This window comes from Eretmochelys imbricata, chromosome 1 (assembly GCF_965152235.1).
Source record: "Eretmochelys imbricata isolate rEreImb1 chromosome 1, rEreImb1.hap1, whole genome shotgun sequence".
In the NCBI taxonomy this organism is placed as follows: Eukaryota; Metazoa; Chordata; order Testudines; family Cheloniidae; genus Eretmochelys; species Eretmochelys imbricata.
This window is the reverse complement of record NC_135572.1, coordinates 209309788-209328162: the sequence shown is the minus strand read 5'-3', so window position 1 is coordinate 209328162 and position 18375 is coordinate 209309788. Positions and strand designations below refer to the sequence as shown.

Here is an 18375-nt window from a genome sequence, read left to right as displayed (position 1 = left end):
TTGGTCTTTGAATGCACTGCCTCTGCATATTCACTCTTCACCTCACCCTCACCACTTCAGAGTCTAAGGTAAATAATTCCAAAATTAGGGAAGGAGCTGAAAGGTGGTTAGGGTCTTTGGTTGCCCCTTTAATAACTTCTGAATCCTCCACAAGGGAAGGGTAGAGAGAGGCAGTTGACCCCAATACACACTACTCTCTAGAAAGATTCCATAGCAAATATGCAGGTGCAATACACTTGAAGAATGCCAGCTACTGGCAAGGAACCTCTCTATCACCAGACAGATGTATATCACTTTGAACTGATGGAATAACTGGTAGCAGTATTAGGCTGTTGTCCTCTATGTGGACTGGCTCCTAGAGGCAGATGAGACATATGCTTTTTCAGTCTGTTTCATGTATGTAAAATGTCAGGAACCAGGACGTGGGCAGTCTGGCCTAGTGGGCAGAGCAGGAGTCATGTCTAGTGGGCAGAGCAGGTATCCAGGTCAGAGAACAGAAGTGCGTGGGAGAGTTGGGATCAACTGCTAAGTACCAGAGCCAGGGAGCTGAGCCAGAGTCAGGACCGGGAGTCAACGCTGAGGATTGGAGCTGGGGTTAGATACCAAATGCCAGAGCAAAGGATTGAGCCAGAGTTTGAGTCTGTCATAAATATAAAGGGAAGGGTAAACACCTTTAAAATCCCTCCTGGCCAGAGGAAAAACCCTTTCACCTGTAAAGGGTTAAGAAGCTAGGATAACCTCGCTGGCACCTGACCACAGTGACCAACAAGGAGACAAGATACTTTCAAAGCTGGAGGGGGCGGGGGGTGATAAACAAAGGTTCTGTCTGTCTGTGTGATGCTTTTGCCGGAAACAGAAAGGAATGGAGTCTTAGAACTTAGTAAGTAATCTAGCTAGATATGCATTAGATTCTGTTTTGTTTAAATGGCTGATAAAATAAGTTGTGGTGAATGGACTGTATATTCCTGTTTTTGTGTCTTTTTGTAATTTAAGATTTTGCCTAGAGGGATTCTCTATGTTTTGAATCTGATTACCCTGTAAGGTATTTGCCATCCTGATTTTACAGAGGTGATTCTTTTTACTTTTTTTACTGATTACCCTGTAAGGTATTTACCATCCTGATTTTACAGAGGTGATTCTTTTAAGAACCTGATTGCTTTTTTCATTGTTCTTGAGATCCAAGGGTTTGGGTCTGTGTTCACCTATGCAAATTGGTGAGGATTTTTATCAAGCCTTCCCCAGGAAAGGGGGTGTAGGGTTTGGGAGGATTTTGGGGGGAAAGACATTTCCAAGCGGGCTCTTTCCCTGTTATATATATTTGTTAGACGCTTGGTGGTGGCAGCAAAAAAGTCCAAGGGCAAAAGGTAAAATAGTTTGTACCTTGGGGAAGTTTTAACCTAAGCTGGTAAAAATAAGCTTAGGGGGTTTTCATGCAGGTCCCCACATCTGTACCCTAGAGTTCAGAGTGGGGAAGGAACCTTGACAGAGTCAGAACTGGGAGGTAGAGCCAAGATTGATAGTCAATGGTCAGGAGCAAAGTGAAAGGACAGTGTAATTAAAATTTTCTAACTGTTACAGTTATAGACAGGGTCCTGTCAGTAGCTCAGGTCAGGTGATGATGTGACAGAGAATGGGATGCCAACCTTCCATCACCTCCTCCCCAAATTCACAATCTTATCTCCACCACAAACAGGCCATACTCCCTCAGTCCCTACACCATCCCTTTTCTGCAGTTCTGTAAAGTTGCATACACTCAAGTGTTCGGAGAAGGCAGTGCTGGAAATCTGACATCCAGGCTGGGGCAGAGTTAAGGTTGTGGTACATTCTCTTAAGCAGATGATAGACTTAACTTTCCATGTCATTTTATTTTATTAGGGTTGTCGATTAATTGCAGTTAACTCATGTGATGAACTGAAAAAAATTAATCATGATTTAAAAATTAATTGCAATTACATGTAGTTTTAATCGCACTGTTAATAAAATTCCAATTGAAATTTATTAAATATTTTTGGATGTTTTTCTATATTTTCAGGTATCTTGATTTCAATTACAAGACAGAATACAAAGTAGACAATGCTTACTTTATATTATTATTTTTATTACAAATATTTGCACTGTAAAAATGATAAAAGAAATAGTATTTTTCAATTCACGTCATACTAGTATTTTAGTGCAATCTCTTTATCGTCAAAGTGCAGTTTACAGATATAGATTATTTTTTGTTACATAACTGCATTCAAAAACAAAACAATGTAAAACTTTAGAGCCTACAGGTCCACTCAGTCCTACTTCTTGTTCAGCCCATCGCTAAGACAAACAGGTTTGTTTACATTTACGGGAGATAACGCTGCCCGCTTCTTGTTTACAATGTCATCTGAGGTCACAAGGTACCAATGTGAGATTCACAAGGTCAGCTCCCAGACTGCAAGAAGGTCAGCTCCCAGACTGCTGTGCTGGGCATCACAACATGGGGAATAGATGGCCAGCCCTCTGGAGAAAGAGGTGGTTAGGGACTATTTAGAAAAGCTGGACGTGCACAAGTCCATGGGGCCGGACGAGTTGCATCCGAGAGTGCTAAAGGAATTGGCGGCTGTGATTGCAGAGCCATTGGCCATTATCTTTGAAAACTCGTGGCGAACAGGGGAAGTCCCGGATGACTGGAAAAGGGCTAATGTAGTGCCAATCTTTAAAAAAGGGAAGAAGGAGGATCCTGGGAACTACAGGCCAGTCAGCCTCACCTCAGTCCCCGGAAAAATCATGGAGCAGGTCCTCAAAGAATCAATCCTGAAGCACTTCCATGAGAGGAAAGTGATCAGGAACAGTCAGCATGGATTCACCAAGGGAAGGTCATGCTTGACTAATCTAATCACCTTCTATGATGAGATTACTGGTTCTGTGGATGAAGGGAAAGCAGTGGATGTATTGTTTCTTGACTTTAGCAAAGCTTTTGACACAATCTCCCACAGTATTCTTGCCAGCAAGTTAAAGAAGTATGGGCTGGATGAATGCACTATAAGGTGGGTAGAAAGTTGGCTAGATTGTCGGGCTCAACGGGTAGTGATCAATGGCTCCATGTCTAGTTGGCAGCCGGTGTCAAGTGGAGTGCCCCAGGGGTCGGTCCTGGGGCCGGTTTTGTTCAATATCTTCATAAATGATCTGGAGGATGGTGTGGATTGCACCTTCAGCAAGTTTGCAGATGATACTAAACTGGGAGGAGTGGTAGATACGCTGGAGGGCAGGGATAGGATACAGAGGGACCTAGACAAATTAGAGGATTGGGCCAAAAGAAATCTGATGAGGTTCAATAAGGATAAGTGCAGGGTCCTGCACTTAGGACGGAAGAACCCAATGCACAGCTACAGACTAGGGACCGAATGGCTAGGCAGCAGTTCTGCGGAAAAGGACCTAGGGGTGACAGTGGACGAGAAGCTGGATATGAGTCAGCAGTGTGCCCTTGTTGCCAAGAAGGCCAATGGCATTTTGGGATGTATAAGTGAGCAGATCGAGGGACGTGATCGTCCCCCTCTATTCGACATTGGTGAGGCCTCATCTGGAGTACTGTGTCCAGTTTTGGGCCCCACACTACAAGAAGGATGTGGATAAATTGGAGAGAGTCCAGCGAAGGGCAACAAAAATGATTAGGGCCCTGGAACACATGACTTATGAGGAGAGGCTGAGGGAACTGGGATTGTTTAGTCTGCAGAAGAGAAGAATGAGGGGGGATTTGATAGCTGCTTTCAACTAACTGAGAGGTGGTTCTAGACTATTCTCAGTGGTAGAAGAGGACAGGACAAGGAGTAATGGTCTCAAGTTGCAGTGGGGGAGGTTTAGGTTGGATATTAGGAAAAACTTTTTCACGAGGAGGGTGGTGAAACACTGGAATGCGTTACCTAGGGAGGTGGTAGAATCTCCTTCCTTAGAAGTTTTTAAGGTCAGGCTTGACAAAGCCCTGGCTGGGATGATTTAATTGGGGATTGGTCCTGCTTTGAGCAGGGGGTTGGACTAGATGACCTCCTGAGGTCCCTTCCAACCCTGATATTCTATGATTCTATGAGAACAGGCCTTCGCATGGCACTTTTGCAGCCAACATTGCAAGGTATTTATGTGCCAGATATGCTAAACATTCGTATACCCCTTCATGCTTCGGCCACCATTCCAGAGGACATGCTTCCATGCTGATGACGCTCATTAAAAAAAAATGTGTTAATTAAATTCGTGACTGAACTCCTTAGGGGTGAATTTGTATGTCTCCTGCTCTGTTTTACCCACATTCTGCCATGTATTTCATGTTATAGCAGTCTCGGATGATGACCCTGTTGTTCGTTTTAGGAACACTTTCACTTCAGATTTGACAAAACGCAAAGAAGTTACCAATGTGAGATTTCTAAAGATAGGTACAGTACTTGACCCAAGGTTTAAGAATCTGAAGTGCCTTCCAAAATCTGAGAGGGACGAGGTGTGGAGCATGTTTTCAGAAGTCTTAAAAGAGTAACACTCCAATGTGGAAGCTACAGAACCCGAACCACCAAAAAAGAAAATCGACTTTCTGTTGGTGGCATCTGACTCAGATTATTAAAATGAACATGAGTCGGTCCGCACTGCTTTGGATTGTTATCAAGCAGAACCCATCATCAGCATGGACACATGTCCTCTGGAATGGTGGTTGAAGCATGAAGGGACATATGAATCTTTAGCGCATCTGGCAAGTAAATATCTTGAGACGCCAGCTACAACAGTGCCATGTGAACTCTTGTTCTCGCTTTCAAGTGACATTGTAAACAAGAAGTGGGCAGCATTGTCTCCTGCAAATGTAAACAAACTTGTTTGAGCGATTGGCTGAACAAGAAGTAGGACTGAGTGGACTTGTAGGCTCTAAAGTTTTACATTGTTTTATTTTTGAATGCAATTATTTTTTTAACATAATTCTACATTTGTAAGTTCAACTTTCATGATAAAGCAATTGCACTACAGTACTTTTATTAAATGAACTGAAAAATACTATTTTTGTTTTTTACAGTGCAAATATTTGTAATAAAAAATAAATATAAAGTGAGCACTGTACAATCTGTGTTGTAATTGAAATCAATATATTTGAAAATGTAGATAACATCCAAAAATATTTAAATAGATGGTATTCTATTATTGTTTAGCAGTGCGATTAATCAGGATTAATTTTTAGTTGCTTTTTTTAATTGCTTTAAGCCCTAGATTTTTATGTGAAGTATTATGTATAGAACAGCCTTAACTGATACACAACACTGTGTTTTTGTGTATTAGTTTCCCAGGTTTTCAGATAGGATCCTCAGCATTTCAGTTACTTCTTTCAGAAAGAACAGGACCTTCATCAAAGAGTTTTTTTGAAGCTATTGCCCTTTGTGGAAGGAGCTGTTTGTTTTTCGAAGGTTTTGCTCTTCATTAATATTAGCATGATAAATGTTATGAAAGTTTATTCAAAGCTATTGAAAATTAATTGAGTGATAGAGAGATGGGGCATGTCTTTTTTACTTTTGCCTATTTCTTTCTATTATATGAATTAACTCCACAGTCCCTTGTTTAGCAGCATAGAGAAGGACTTCCTGCAGAATTTTAAATGAATTAAATTCCATTGGGGCAATGAGTTAACAAGCTTTTTATTTATTTTACCCTGTGTGATTGTTTTTCTTTGTTTCTTCCATGCTTCTTTGTGCTCCCTCCCTGGCAGCTTTTCTTTACATTAGCATGTGCTCTTATCACTTTGTTAATAATGGACCGTGCTTCATGTGAATCTGGCTTTGGGGGCTGGAAGTGAATTAACTCGCTGCTTAGAGCCAGAGCTGCAGAATGGCTGACAGCTCAGTATTCCAGTAACACATGGGATGTCAAAGCAACTGGCACAATGGGCACATGCAGCCTTGGTTGTGGGAGGGAGGCATGACAGAGGCATATAGTGAAATCTGTAGCTTTGAAAGAGAGGCCTTGTCAACAGCAATGCTGCAGAACAACATCCCCTCTTAGTTTGTGACTAGAAGAAAGAAACGATAAATTGTTTTGTACCAGATGGTGATTCCTCCTAAATGAAATAGGCATAGGTTAAGTCAGTTCCATCCAGCTCTGTTTACATTGCATAGAGGACACATTTGGCGCCATCTTGTCACACTTTGCCTTGTGTACTAAAGCCAGGCAGGCAAATGAATATGAGGGAATCAAAAAAGAGAGGGTCTGGGAGGCTTCATGTCATTGTAATCAGTTCCTGAGCTATTCACCTCAGGTCATCAGTTCAGCTGTGGACCATATCATCAGTGACCAAAAGTAATTACAGTCTTAGGGCTATTTAATTATATTAAATTTAGTCACTTATGGAATCGGTCCTTTTCCAAGTCTACATACAACACCAAAATGATTTCTGCAGATGATATTAGTAATTGTCCCACTTGTTGTTAATAAGCACTTTTTAAAGCTTTTTATCTGAGCTCTCAGATCGAAACACAAGCATTAAGTTTCTCAACCCCTCTGTCCTAGGTATTATCATACCTCTGAACCCATACCTGCCAGCATGTGACAGAGGCAACTGAAATGTGTGGCAAGTGACCAGAAGTGGACCCTTGTTTTGTTGCACATTATACCTCATAAATTACCTCCAGACAAAAACAGTTAAAATGGAGTTAAGATTGAGAGTACACATCAGTGATTCATGGTGGTTTTTTTGTTAATACAGCGATGTAATTATTTCCAAAACATGCATTGTAAACCCAGGAAATTCAGAATTAAGGTTAAACTTTAACAGGAATCCTAACATATTAAGGTGTAGAAATATGAGGGCACCAAACAACCTTAACTCTGCCCTGTAGTGAATGACACCATTAGGAAGGAAAAAAAATCTAAAACATATTTTAAAATAATCTAATCTAGTCTTACAAATGCTAAAATGTGTTAATCATTTCATTTCCTGAAGGCATTTTGGTGGTTGCAGTCTCCCACATTAGATTTCGCATCCTGGCTATCTGCCCTATGCATCCTTCCCTAAGTCAATGGATATTTTGAGTCAGTCTTCCTCTTTCATTTGCAAAACATCTCCTGCCTTTGGTGCTGCAGAACAGGCAGGCTGATTAACCCAAAATGTAGAACATTCCACAAAATCCAGAACACTTAAGAGGTCTAGGTGTCCCCATTTTACAGACAGGACAACTGAAGCACAGAGAGGTGTTTGACTCCCACATCAAATTAATGTTGGAGCTAGGACTAGAAGCAAGGGAATCTGACTAACAGTCCTGTGCTGTAACCCCTAGCCCACTGCCTCAAGGTACTTGGCATTCTCAGCATAAAGGCCAAGATCTGAATGAACATGAAAATTAAACACCCGTCTCATCTCTGCAGTTTTCTTTCTTGGTCAGTTAGGGTAGGCTGATCAGGTAGGGTGGGAAAGCTTGTAGTGCTGTTGCAGGAGCTGTACTTGTACTATGGATCAGTATAGGTTCCTAAGTCACTAGGGCTCTCTGTTACTTCTCACCAGCACTAAACTCACTGAAAAAATGTTAGCCAAAAATAAACTAATCTTACTAATCTCTGGTTTGATAGCCTTTACTGGCTGTACTTTCTCTAGACATGATGTGTGCAGGTGAAAATACATTAAATCTATTCCGATTTCTTATGGCTTTTTTTTTTTTTTTTTTTAGGTGCCTGAACATGCAGAGCTCGGTTGGATTCTTGGGTGCTTAACTAGTATGCCACGTATACAAAGCTTTCCCCAGTGGAAGGTAAGGTTTATATGATCAGCATATTAAACTAAAAGGAGATTTAAGGGAATTTAATAAAAACAGTATTGTCCTTTCTGTTGCCTGTGGACCATAAACACTGGGCCAGTCATTCTTACTAAAAGGTGATGGAGTCACTTCAGGAAGAGGAAAGAAAACAACCCCATACAATGCTATTACTATAGGAGACATAACTGTATATTGTGAGTCAGTGAGGCTGCTGCTCTGGGAGGTTACAAAGTAGCATACCTGTAAAAGTAGAGAATACAGAGGCAGTTAAAGAAGGTTTTCAATTATAGACTGGTATTTTTAATCATTTATCAAAATGTTTAAAGTTCTTATTTCAAGCCTCATAACATAATAAAATGCAATGAGTACAGCACAACATTAAGGCTAAAAAATCAAGCAGTCACAAGTAAGGAAATTCCATAAGTAAGTCTTCTGCAACATTAGTTGGCCATTCTGTGTGTTGTATGGTATGGGATATATTAAGGTTTACATTTTAAAAGGGATACAGAAATAAACATAACTAAAGATGACTGTGGCTGAGTTGATGTTTTGAAAAATCTTCCCTTTTGCCATTCATGACATATGTGCTTAATTTCTTAGTATTACATCAACACTGTTTTTTGCATTTAATTTCCCTGGGTTTTCTTTATTTAACAAGAAGAGAAATCAGAAGTGTGCTGGGATGTGTAAACCCCACGCTGACAGGGAAGGGGCTAGGGAGGTTCAGCGCTAAGGTAGCCCCACCTCTCTGGCCCTTCCAACTATGCATGGTAGGGTGGAAGGCATTCAAAGGAGGAAGCTGCAATCAGCAAGGGGGAATCCCTGAGAATGGAGCAGCTGGAGAGTCTCCTGAAGCAGCAGGAGGAACCTCCACCATGCCAGAGACCCCCAGCTCTGGAAAGAGTCCAGTGAGCGCCAGAAGCAAGCCTGGCAGGGAGAGCATGATTGGGCTATCTAGCCCAAAGGACTCCAGTAAAGCTGCTACCCAGGCATCTCTGAAATAAGGTGGTGCCACTGACCTTTTTTTTTTTTTTTTGGACCCCTGGAAGGGCTTCTTTGTTGACTTTGAACTCTGCAAGGGTGGGGCCCACTGCAAGGGCTAAGAGGCTGTGGTCTTGACTGGGCTGACCCTGTGGTGGTCACTGGGCATGGCAAGGGTCCCCGACCGAGCTAGAGAAGTGCCCCAGAAAGAATCTCTTAAAAGTGGTGGAGAATGCGGGCACTTGGTCAGCTCTGCTGAAAGGGAGAGGAAAAGGGAGCAGGGAGTGGGGAAAAGGAGAAAAGAGGTTTGAGGCTGAGAAAATCCTGACAGAAACAACCTTGTAATGGATCTGGAATGGCTGTTAAAATGGGTCACAGAAAACCAGCAGCACCAGGCCATCCTGCAACAAAAACAGCAGCAGCTGCTTCAACAGCTTGCAATCCAGCAACAGCTGGGGCACCAGCAGCACTAGCTGACAGGGAATTAGCCACATGCCAACAGCAACAACAGAACCTGGAGCAACAGATGCTGTCAGTTCTCCGACCTCTAGGGTCACCTAGGGCTGTGGTGACCACTAACCCTGGGCCTCCCAGCTCAACACCCATCCCTGAGGAAGCTGTCTAAGATGGGCACCACCAATGACCCCAAGGCATTTCTCACTCCTTTTGAGCTGGTGGCATCTGCTGTGATGTGGTCCTCAGAGCACTGGACCATGTTATTGGTGCCATCTGTCAGGACCGGCTCAAGCTGAATGCCATGAACTTGATTTGGCAACAGCCCAGGACTATAGGAGGGTCATAGAGGCCTTATTTGACTGTTTAGATATCACCACCTCTCTGGGAAGAGTCCAGTGAGCCCCAGAGGCAAGCCTGGCAGGGAGAGAGTTATTGGGCTACCTGGCTGGAAGGACTCCAGTAAACCTGCTTTCTGGGCAACCCTGAAGTAAGGTGATGTCACTGACCTGACAGAAGGGGCTTCTCTGTTGAGTTTGAACTTTTGCTTTTCGTCACCCATAAACAAAGTAAGAAGGCCTACAAGGACGGGGTGGTGGGGTCCACTGCAAGGGCTAAGAGGCTGGGGCCTGGACTGGGCTGCCCCTGTGGTGGTACTGGGGTGTGGCAAGGGGCCCCGAACCCGAAAGACGGTTTTACAAGGAGTCAGAAGAGAGACAAACAATGAGAAGAAAAAAAATCCAGAGCAATTTGGTTTGCAGAGTTCACAACTGGAGAGGGCTAAATACCTCCAGATGTTTTTGGGTGTTTTTTTTCCCTTCCTGTTTTTTCTTCTTAATTAAATAAACCCATTCAAATTTAAATGCAACAAATAGTGTTAATGCAAAACTTAGATTAAAGCCAAGCTTTTCAAACCTGTGTTTCTCAAGTTAGACTTGTAAAGCGATATTTAGACATCTAAGTATAAGTGGTTGGACTTTTAAAACCCACAAATAGTAGCTGCAGGTGCTTGGCATCAGGCCCCCCCGTATTTAAGAGCCTGGAGATGGAGACAAGACAGTGTGATCTGGATGACGGGGAGAGTAAAAAGATACAGGAAAATATAAAGAAGTCTGGACAGATTTTAAGGATTTTTTTAAATGTAGCTACAGTTAAAACAAAAAGCAGGAAACTAGATACTTGAACATCTACAGACCAGCTGGTCCAGATGATATGCATCTAGGGTGTTAAAGGAATTAGGTATTGAACTTCTGAACCTCTGATAATTATTTACAAAAAGGTGGGTTAATCTGGAGGGTATCAGGACTTTGGATAAAAACAAGTGCTGCATACCAGTCTTCTAACAAACAACAAAAAAAGGAGTGAGTTTGGCAGTTACCGTCCCACACATCTAATATCTCTCCCTAGTAAAGTAATAGAATAATATTATGAGACAAGATCTATAAATATCTCTAGAAAATAACTGAGCCATGAGCAGTAAGTAGCACTGGGCATTGAAAAAGCACAAATTCTGTTAGGCTTGCTTCTTTGCTAGAATGACAGTCAGTGAACGAAGCAGACTCAGTAAGTAAAACTTGCAACAAAAAAAATCAAAATCAGATGTTAACATCAGCCAAATGGATGATTTCCGTATGTCTTTCTTTTGCAAACAGGTAAAGAATGCCAGCCAGAATTCTGAAGGAACCGTTGGTCTATTCACATACCCTGTGCTTCAAGCTGCAGATATTCTGCTGTACAAGTAAGAGACAGAATGTGAGCCCACAGGCAACGTCTGTTCAACTGCTGTAAGACTAAAGTTCTATGGGTCAACATGTTAAATATCAAGGGGCGTGAATAGCTGAGAGGACTGGGAATGGATGGCACACTTTCATCTTTCAGTCACTGTTTAAAATCTTGCTCAGGTTGATAGTGATTAAATATCAGGCCACTGGAAAACCATTGGATGGTATTGTCTAAGAAGAGTTGGTCACCTCAGAACAATTTAGTGCATGTCCCTAAAATCACCAATAATACTAACACCAGTTGACCCATTCAGCAGTTGCATTGGATTGATTGACTGAATGGGCCACAGAGATTAAACTAGTTGTGGATCCTCAAGGTCAGGGCTGAGTCATGTTGTTACTTCCCATGATGGACCTGCTATGAAGCTAGAAAGATTTAGTGTCCAGACCTTTCAGTTGGGCACTTTACACCACTATTAAATTCACTTACATTTTTTTCAGGTTCTGGTATAGATTATGCTGTGTCAATGGGTGAAGAGTTTTCTGCACAAAGGGGTAGCCAAACCTCATGTGTTGCCTCCATGAGAAAGTTGAGACCCATTACAGAAGCATAGTTCTATACTAGTCAATTATCTTTGGTGTAAGATTAGCAGAGGTCCCAGCTTTGACATGAGGTGTAATGACTGGCACCATCAGGATGTCGTGTAGCCATATGGCACAGTGTTTGAAGAAGTCTTCTGCAAATTGGGAAACTGTGAAGTCTCTTTTTTTTTTCCCCCACATTTTAACTTTTTTACATCCCTGAGGGGACGTTTCCTATACTGAAGAAATGTAGACAATATCCTTCTTTCAGTTACTCGTTCTTTTTTTCCTGGTTCTTCCCGCACGTCTCTTGTAAACCTAATTGCTCTTCTTCTCCCTGCCCACCTACCCAGTGCTAGCAGCCTGACTCCATGCTTATACCACTCCACTCCAGCAGCTTGATGGTTCCACTCCACGCTCCCATTCTCCCCATACATGGCTGACCTATTAGCCCTTTATTAGTTCCTAGGCTGTCTGATGAGGCTGAGATCAAGAGCTGGTAATGTGGAGGAAGGTTGCATCTGTGAATGAAGCATAGTTAAGTCGGGTAATATGTAAAATCTTAATTAATGAATCTCAAAGACAGAGTAAATAGTACATTATGTTTGCAGATTATATTGAGTTGTGTGGGTTCATCAACTTCTGGGAAGACAGAGAAATGATACAAAAGGGCATGGAGGGTTTGGGAATATAGAATAGGTGGGAATAACAAGGCTTCTACCTGGAAAAATATATCTTGGGTAAAATAATCCAAAGCATAGAGTCAATGGGAGGGGAAACAGTCATGTCAAAAGATTTAGGGATGATATTGCTAGTTTATATGTATCATAATTAGGAATATAGGGGTAAAAGTAGAGGGAAAATGTAATTTGAATATTAGAAAAAAATTCTTAACTGAGATCTGTTTGATTGTTGAATAGTTCCCCAAGGGGAATAATAGAAGCCCCATCAATTAAAGTAATTTTAATAAACAAAACACTGGCAACTTCACTGTCAGAAACCATTCTGCACTGGGCCCTGGGATGGACTGAACTACCTAGATCTTTTCCATCTCTGTGTAATAAGATTCTGTACTTTTGATTTGTACTTCCAGCTCATTTTAGCTCAACTTTTGCATATTAAGTGCTGGCTGACTGGAAACAGATGACAAAATAAGGAGGTGTCAGAGAGAGAGAGAGAGCACATATGTTAAAAGATATATATTTAACAAGAGAGCTCTTTTATATTGAAAGGGTTAGGAAATGGGACAAGAGGCAAGAGAAAATGGATAATTAGGAAAGGAGCAGCAGTCATAGAAGGAAGAGCAGGAAAAGCAGACGCTGAAATGGTACAAAGCAAAACTAACTGCAGAAATAAGAACTCATAAAAGTGGCAGAAAAGATTCAGCAAATAAAATACCACAAACAAAATAAATGAATTAGGAGAAGGAAGTGAGGGAGAAATAAAACCAACTGAAGTGACCTTGGAGAAAAAAGAGGATTAGGAAGAAGAAAAAAAAGTTAATTAATAGAAGGTAAATAAATAGCATGTGAGAAGCAGGAGCAAAGACAGCAAGAAAACTAACATAAGAAAGAAAGAGTCATGCTGAGGCGTTTATAGAAACACAATATGTTTTCAGGTTAGTCGGATAACTTTGTGATTCTGGTACCATTTTGGCATATGGAAATGTTCCTTTTGGCCTGCTTAAGTGTATTGATTAAGGTAACTGTTTTTTCTGTGTTGTAAGACACTGTGATTTCCTATGGGCTACTGTAACAGTTTTTAGCTTGTCTTGCTTACTCTTTGGTGGGTAGAGGGGTGAAGAGATTGACCCCCTGTAATTTAGGATCAGAAGTAAAGAATACCATATTGAATTGAAATTGTCTGGGTATTTAGAGACGCAGAATTTGAATTAAATTAGAATTTGGCCAGGACTTGGTTTATCATACACCAACTCTTTAAAAGTGCAGTGGAAGCTTTAATAAACAAAAGAGGACATGATTTCAAGTCTATATCTCACCTAAAAAATCACAGGTTAACAGTGAGGGCAATTAATCATAGGAAAAAAACACAAGGGAAAGTGATGGATTCTCCATCCCTTAAAGTCTTCAAATCAAGACTGGATGCCATTCTGGAAGATATGCATTAGCCAAACACAAGTTATTGGACTTCAACACAGTAGTAACTGGATAAATTTGCATGACCTATGTTATACAAGAAATCAGACTAGATGATCTAACGGTCCCTTCTATCCTTAAAATCCATGAATGAATAGAAGACAGTGGGTAGTAGAAATCTTATGGAAAGTGGTAGATGCTTGCAGAATACAAGTGTACGTGCCAATATTGTTACTTTTTCTGGTATATTTCCCATTTACATTCAAACTTTGGTAAAAGGCTGTTCTTTTGCTGCTGATTCTGCATTTCATCCCATCAGACACAGCAGAACCGTATTAGACAGGATCCGTCTGGAATCTTGTTCACCCAGAGGAGAGCAAGTTAGCTGTGATTGAACATTTGGCTCCATCTGGCCCTCAACTATGGCAGGAGCTGTGACAGTCTCAGGTAACATTTCAATAGAACTAGAGAATTTTGCTGAGTTTCCTGTATCTGTCTTTTATTAAAAGGTCAACACATGTTCCTGTTGGAGAAGATCAAGTCCTGCACCTGGAACTGGCTCGAGATATAGCACAGCACTTTAACAAGAAATATGGAAACTTCTTTCCTGTGCCCAAAGCCATTTTAAGTGAGTAGGGAGAGGTGTGGTTAAATACTAGATTGCAGTGAGTTATTAAGGGTTGAGGTTTGACTTGCAGGTAGGGTGAATCTATGTGGGAACAACTGGAAAGGGGGCAAACTGATGGCAAAGTAGATTAATAGAAAAGAATGAATATGGGGCTTTGAAAAGCCCCAGAAAGGAATGTGTACAGTATCTGCTATTCCAGTCCTGGGGCCCCCCACAATGCTTTGCTACTGCCTTTCAATCCTGCTTGGTTGCAGCCCCTGTCTGTTCTTGCAGGCATGGGCCTCTCATGAGGAGAGAGCATGTTTGATGGTGCCAATTAAGGAGCAATTTGTGATGCCCATTAGGGCGTTGAATAAGAGACCACCAACCAGCATAACGCTATAGTGTTTGCTTGTAGTAAATGCTGTAATTGAAGTTGCAAAGCAGTTTCTGTTTTATTACCTTCATTACCATAGCACCCAAAAGTTCACTAGGTGCTTTGACATATGCTTGTAAATTTCAAGAAGGCTCTTCATTGGCGCTAAACTTTCCATTCTTGGTCAAAGCCTAAAGCTTAGGAGATTTTGAGGAAAATGTGTTCAGCCATTTTTTGCATTACGAGGCCATGAAAAATTTCTGAATCTTTCTGTAGAGCAAATGGCACATGTGGCGGGAAACATGAGCAGCTGAGTACAGAAAAAGTGTGGTATCTTTGCATTAGTTCATAATCTAGAGGAATGTGCAGCCCCCAGGGGCAGGGAGTTCTCCCCTTAGAAAAGATTACACTGCCAGGGTATCATTAGTAGCCCTCTTTCCACTTTAAAGCCCCAGTTAAAAATGAGAGGTCACCCATGAGAATACAGGGTGTTACAAACCTTGGTGCAGTGTCTTGTGAGCAGTTTGAGCACCAATACTGTGATGTCTATGCAACAGTGATTCTGTGCTATGCGATTCTAGTCATTAGCTCAATGGCTCACACTGCATTTTGTGTATAATAGTAACAATGGGAAGGGACTGTGAATTAATGGAGTGGTGTAACTAGATGAATGTTGCCACGTGCTTTATAGTACTGGTATCCTGTCTTGCATGCGTGCATGTGTCTCAGTTATTTCTAAGGCACCTATCACCCTGCCAAAATCTAAGCAATGTTTTCCCCTGCCTAGTTTTTGGGTAGATAACACCTGGGAGGGAGCAATTTCTAAGGAGCTCTAGGAGAGTTTCAGGGGCTTCTTGTGTGGGGCAGCTTCTCATGGTGAGGAGGCTGGTCATTTTGGGACCCTGGAGTGTGATCTGACCCAGCTCCCCACTGTTACGGGATCCCTCACACACTTCTAGTTTGTGCTCCCTGGGTTACTTGCCTCGCTAATACCAGGTACCTAGAGGAGGAGGTGGATTGGTAGGGAAATCAGCATAGAGCCATAGCAGGCTGGAATCATCCCAGAAGCAGTAGGTAAATGGGGAGAAAGGGGAACTAGGTTCAGGTTCTTTGGGTGATTATGGGGAGAAAGGAGAATGGCTGGGGTGCTTTTGGTGGGAGAGAATGAAGATTAAGGATGAGTGTATTTTGTAATGCTTGAGAAAGTAATTGTTAAAGCAAGGCAAGCAGCCAGGGCAACCTGCTATAGGCTGTAGTATTCTCCTAAGAAAAGTGCCAAATAAGCATGAATAGAAAACCATGATCTGTTTGTCTTTTTAGGTACAACGAAGAAGATAAAGTCTCTCAGGGATCCAACAGCCAAGATGTCCAAGTCAGACCCTCAGAAATTAGGCACACTCAATATCACAGACAGTCCAGAGGAGATAGTTCTGAAATTACGCAAGGCTGTGACTGACTTCACCTCCGAGGTGACCTATGACCCAGACTCTCGTCCTGGTGTCTCCAATCTGGTGACCATTCATGCTGCAGTAACAGGACTCAGCATAAAGGAAGTGGTGCACCAGTGTATTGGTCTTGACACTGCACACTACAAAGGGATAGTGGCAGAGGCAGTTATTCAGAAATTTGCGCCAATTGGGAACGAAATTAAGAAGCTCCAGGAGGACAAATCCCACTTGGAGAAGGTTTTACAGGCTGGAGCAGAGAAAGCCAAAGAACTAGCTTCCCTTGTGTATCAAGAAATAAGGAGATTAGTGGGGTTTCAATAGAACCTACTGAATAGTTGCAAATTTTCTTATTTCCTGCGATAGCTCTTGTTCATCATCTCCCATCTCAGAGTCTGAGAGAGAATTTTCTTTCTTCTGGAATATCAGACAAGAACAATCAGAGATGATTTTTTCATGTGATTGTGATACCATCTAATGGGAGCCATTCTGGATGGCCAAAGGAAGGACACACAATTTCCAAAGAAACTCACAAAACCAGAACAGTGAAGCTGACCAAATGAATTGCCTGTTTTCATAGAGCAACATAAAAAGTTGAAATAGAAGCCACGATCGTTGGGATGACAGAGTTGCTGCATTCCTGATTACTCCAGAAGGAGAGGAAGTCACAAGCTTCATAAAATCCTCCCCTATTACACACACAAGCCCACAGAGAAAGACAGTTACACTATGCTGAATGTGATGGCAGAATGTGCTTCTGGATAACCAGAATAAAAATACATACCAGAGACCTGGAATGCCCAGGACATTGGTAGTAGGAAAGAGAGCCTTTCACCTCTAAATCCCCAGTTCAAATGCAGCCTAGTTTGGTAATGACATCTAGTCTGTATGAAATGAGTTGGTCTCTTAGTCCATTTCCTGATATATAAATGTCTATATTACAGAAACCACCATGACCATTGAAACTCGGCTTCTTTTTGGCAGTCTCAGTAAAGAACTCATGGACTGAATGGAACCTGTACCCTCTATCCTGAACACCCCCTCTCACTTCTAAGTCATCTTAGTAGGTCAGGGCTAAGATACATTGGCAGGGGACTGTCTGTGTTGAGAAGCTTGCTCTGCAGCTGTCCATTTTGCAGCTATTCTGTAGAGAAGTAAAGGCTTCAGCACTGTCAGTCCAGCACCAACTACATGATTCATTATAGAATCTGTGTCCAGCAGGGAAATGACTTTCGGCTGGGAAACCAGAGAACTGGCTGTCAAATTAACAAAAACTGCTTGTGTAAGTGACTAGCTGAATACAAAGCCATGGTTATGATCAAAGCATTTTTCTCAAAATGAATAGGCCTAGTAATGAGAGCTGCACTCAGCCTCCACAGATCTTATTCCTCCCAAGCCCCAGTGAGAGAGCCTAGAATGAGTGAGCTGCTGCTGAGGAGCAGAAGGAAAGGGAGAAACTGGCAAAAAGGAATAAACTATTCTAAAGGCAATGGAATGGAGAGGGTAGAGAAGTGTTTAAAGCAATGCAAAAGCAATTATTGTACTGTTGCGGAGAATTTTGCTGCATCAGTGTGTTGATGCTTCACATTTGAAACCACTGTATTAAAACTTAAACTAAGTTTATATATCACAACCATGGCAGGTACTGCAAAGAGGAAAACGCAAATTTAAAAGTGTCTGAAACATGTCTTCACTGTTTCTTTCTCCTGAGTTGGGAAAGGTGGAAGTTATATCAAGAAACTAGAGCAACTTTATTCTCGTGAATCAACATGAACTGATCTTTTTTCTGTGTGATACAGACCAATAAAAAGCTGATGAATTTGTTTACTGGTTGGAGTGAAATGGTGAGTGTTCACTGGCTCAGAATCCTTTAGCTCCTGTGTATTGCAAAGCAAGAAATTCACAATTGGATGTCCCTACCATCCAAGCTAAGACCTGGGTTTATATATAAAGGATCTGTAGAAAGAGGACAATGGGATGAGAATTTTCAGGTAAGACCGTTACTAAAGCTAGTCAAGACTAGAGAAGGTATATGAATGGACACAAGGATGTCAGTTAGAAAACAAGTGCAAGGTAATGTACATTGGAAGGATTAACTGCATCTATTCATACACATTGCTGGTTTCTAAATTAACACACAGGGAAAGACATGGGTGTCATGGACAGCTCATTGAAAATCTCTGCTCAGTGGCCAGCAGTGGACAGAAAGCAATTGTTAGGTTTCATGAAGAATAGGGTAGAACAGGGATCGGCAACCTTTGGCACGCAGCCCACCAGGATAAGCCCCATAACATGCCAGGCCAGTTTGTTTACCTGCTGCATCCGCAGGTTTGGCTGATTGCAGCTCCCACTGGCCACGGTTCGCTGCTCCAGGC

The 18375-nt window shown here is 41.9% G+C and overlaps 1 protein-coding gene across 2 annotated transcripts in view; it reads left to right on the top strand.

The window, feature by feature from the left end:
- WARS2 (tryptophanyl tRNA synthetase 2, mitochondrial) overlaps positions 1-17827 on the top strand; it is a 79255-nt gene extending 61428 nt beyond the window's left edge. For both annotated transcript variants that reach the window (XM_077823264.1, XM_077823255.1), the window contains 4 exons: positions 7653-7733; positions 10826-10911; positions 14082-14200; positions 15876-17827. In XM_077823264.1, the coding sequence (XP_077679390.1) occupies positions 7653-7733; positions 10826-10911; positions 14082-14200; positions 15876-16324 (735 nt within the window). In that variant the 3' untranslated portion in view covers positions 16325-17827. The remainder of the gene's footprint in view (positions 1-7652; positions 7734-10825; positions 10912-14081; positions 14201-15875) is intronic.
- The last annotated feature ends 548 nt before the right edge of the window (positions 17828-18375 follow it).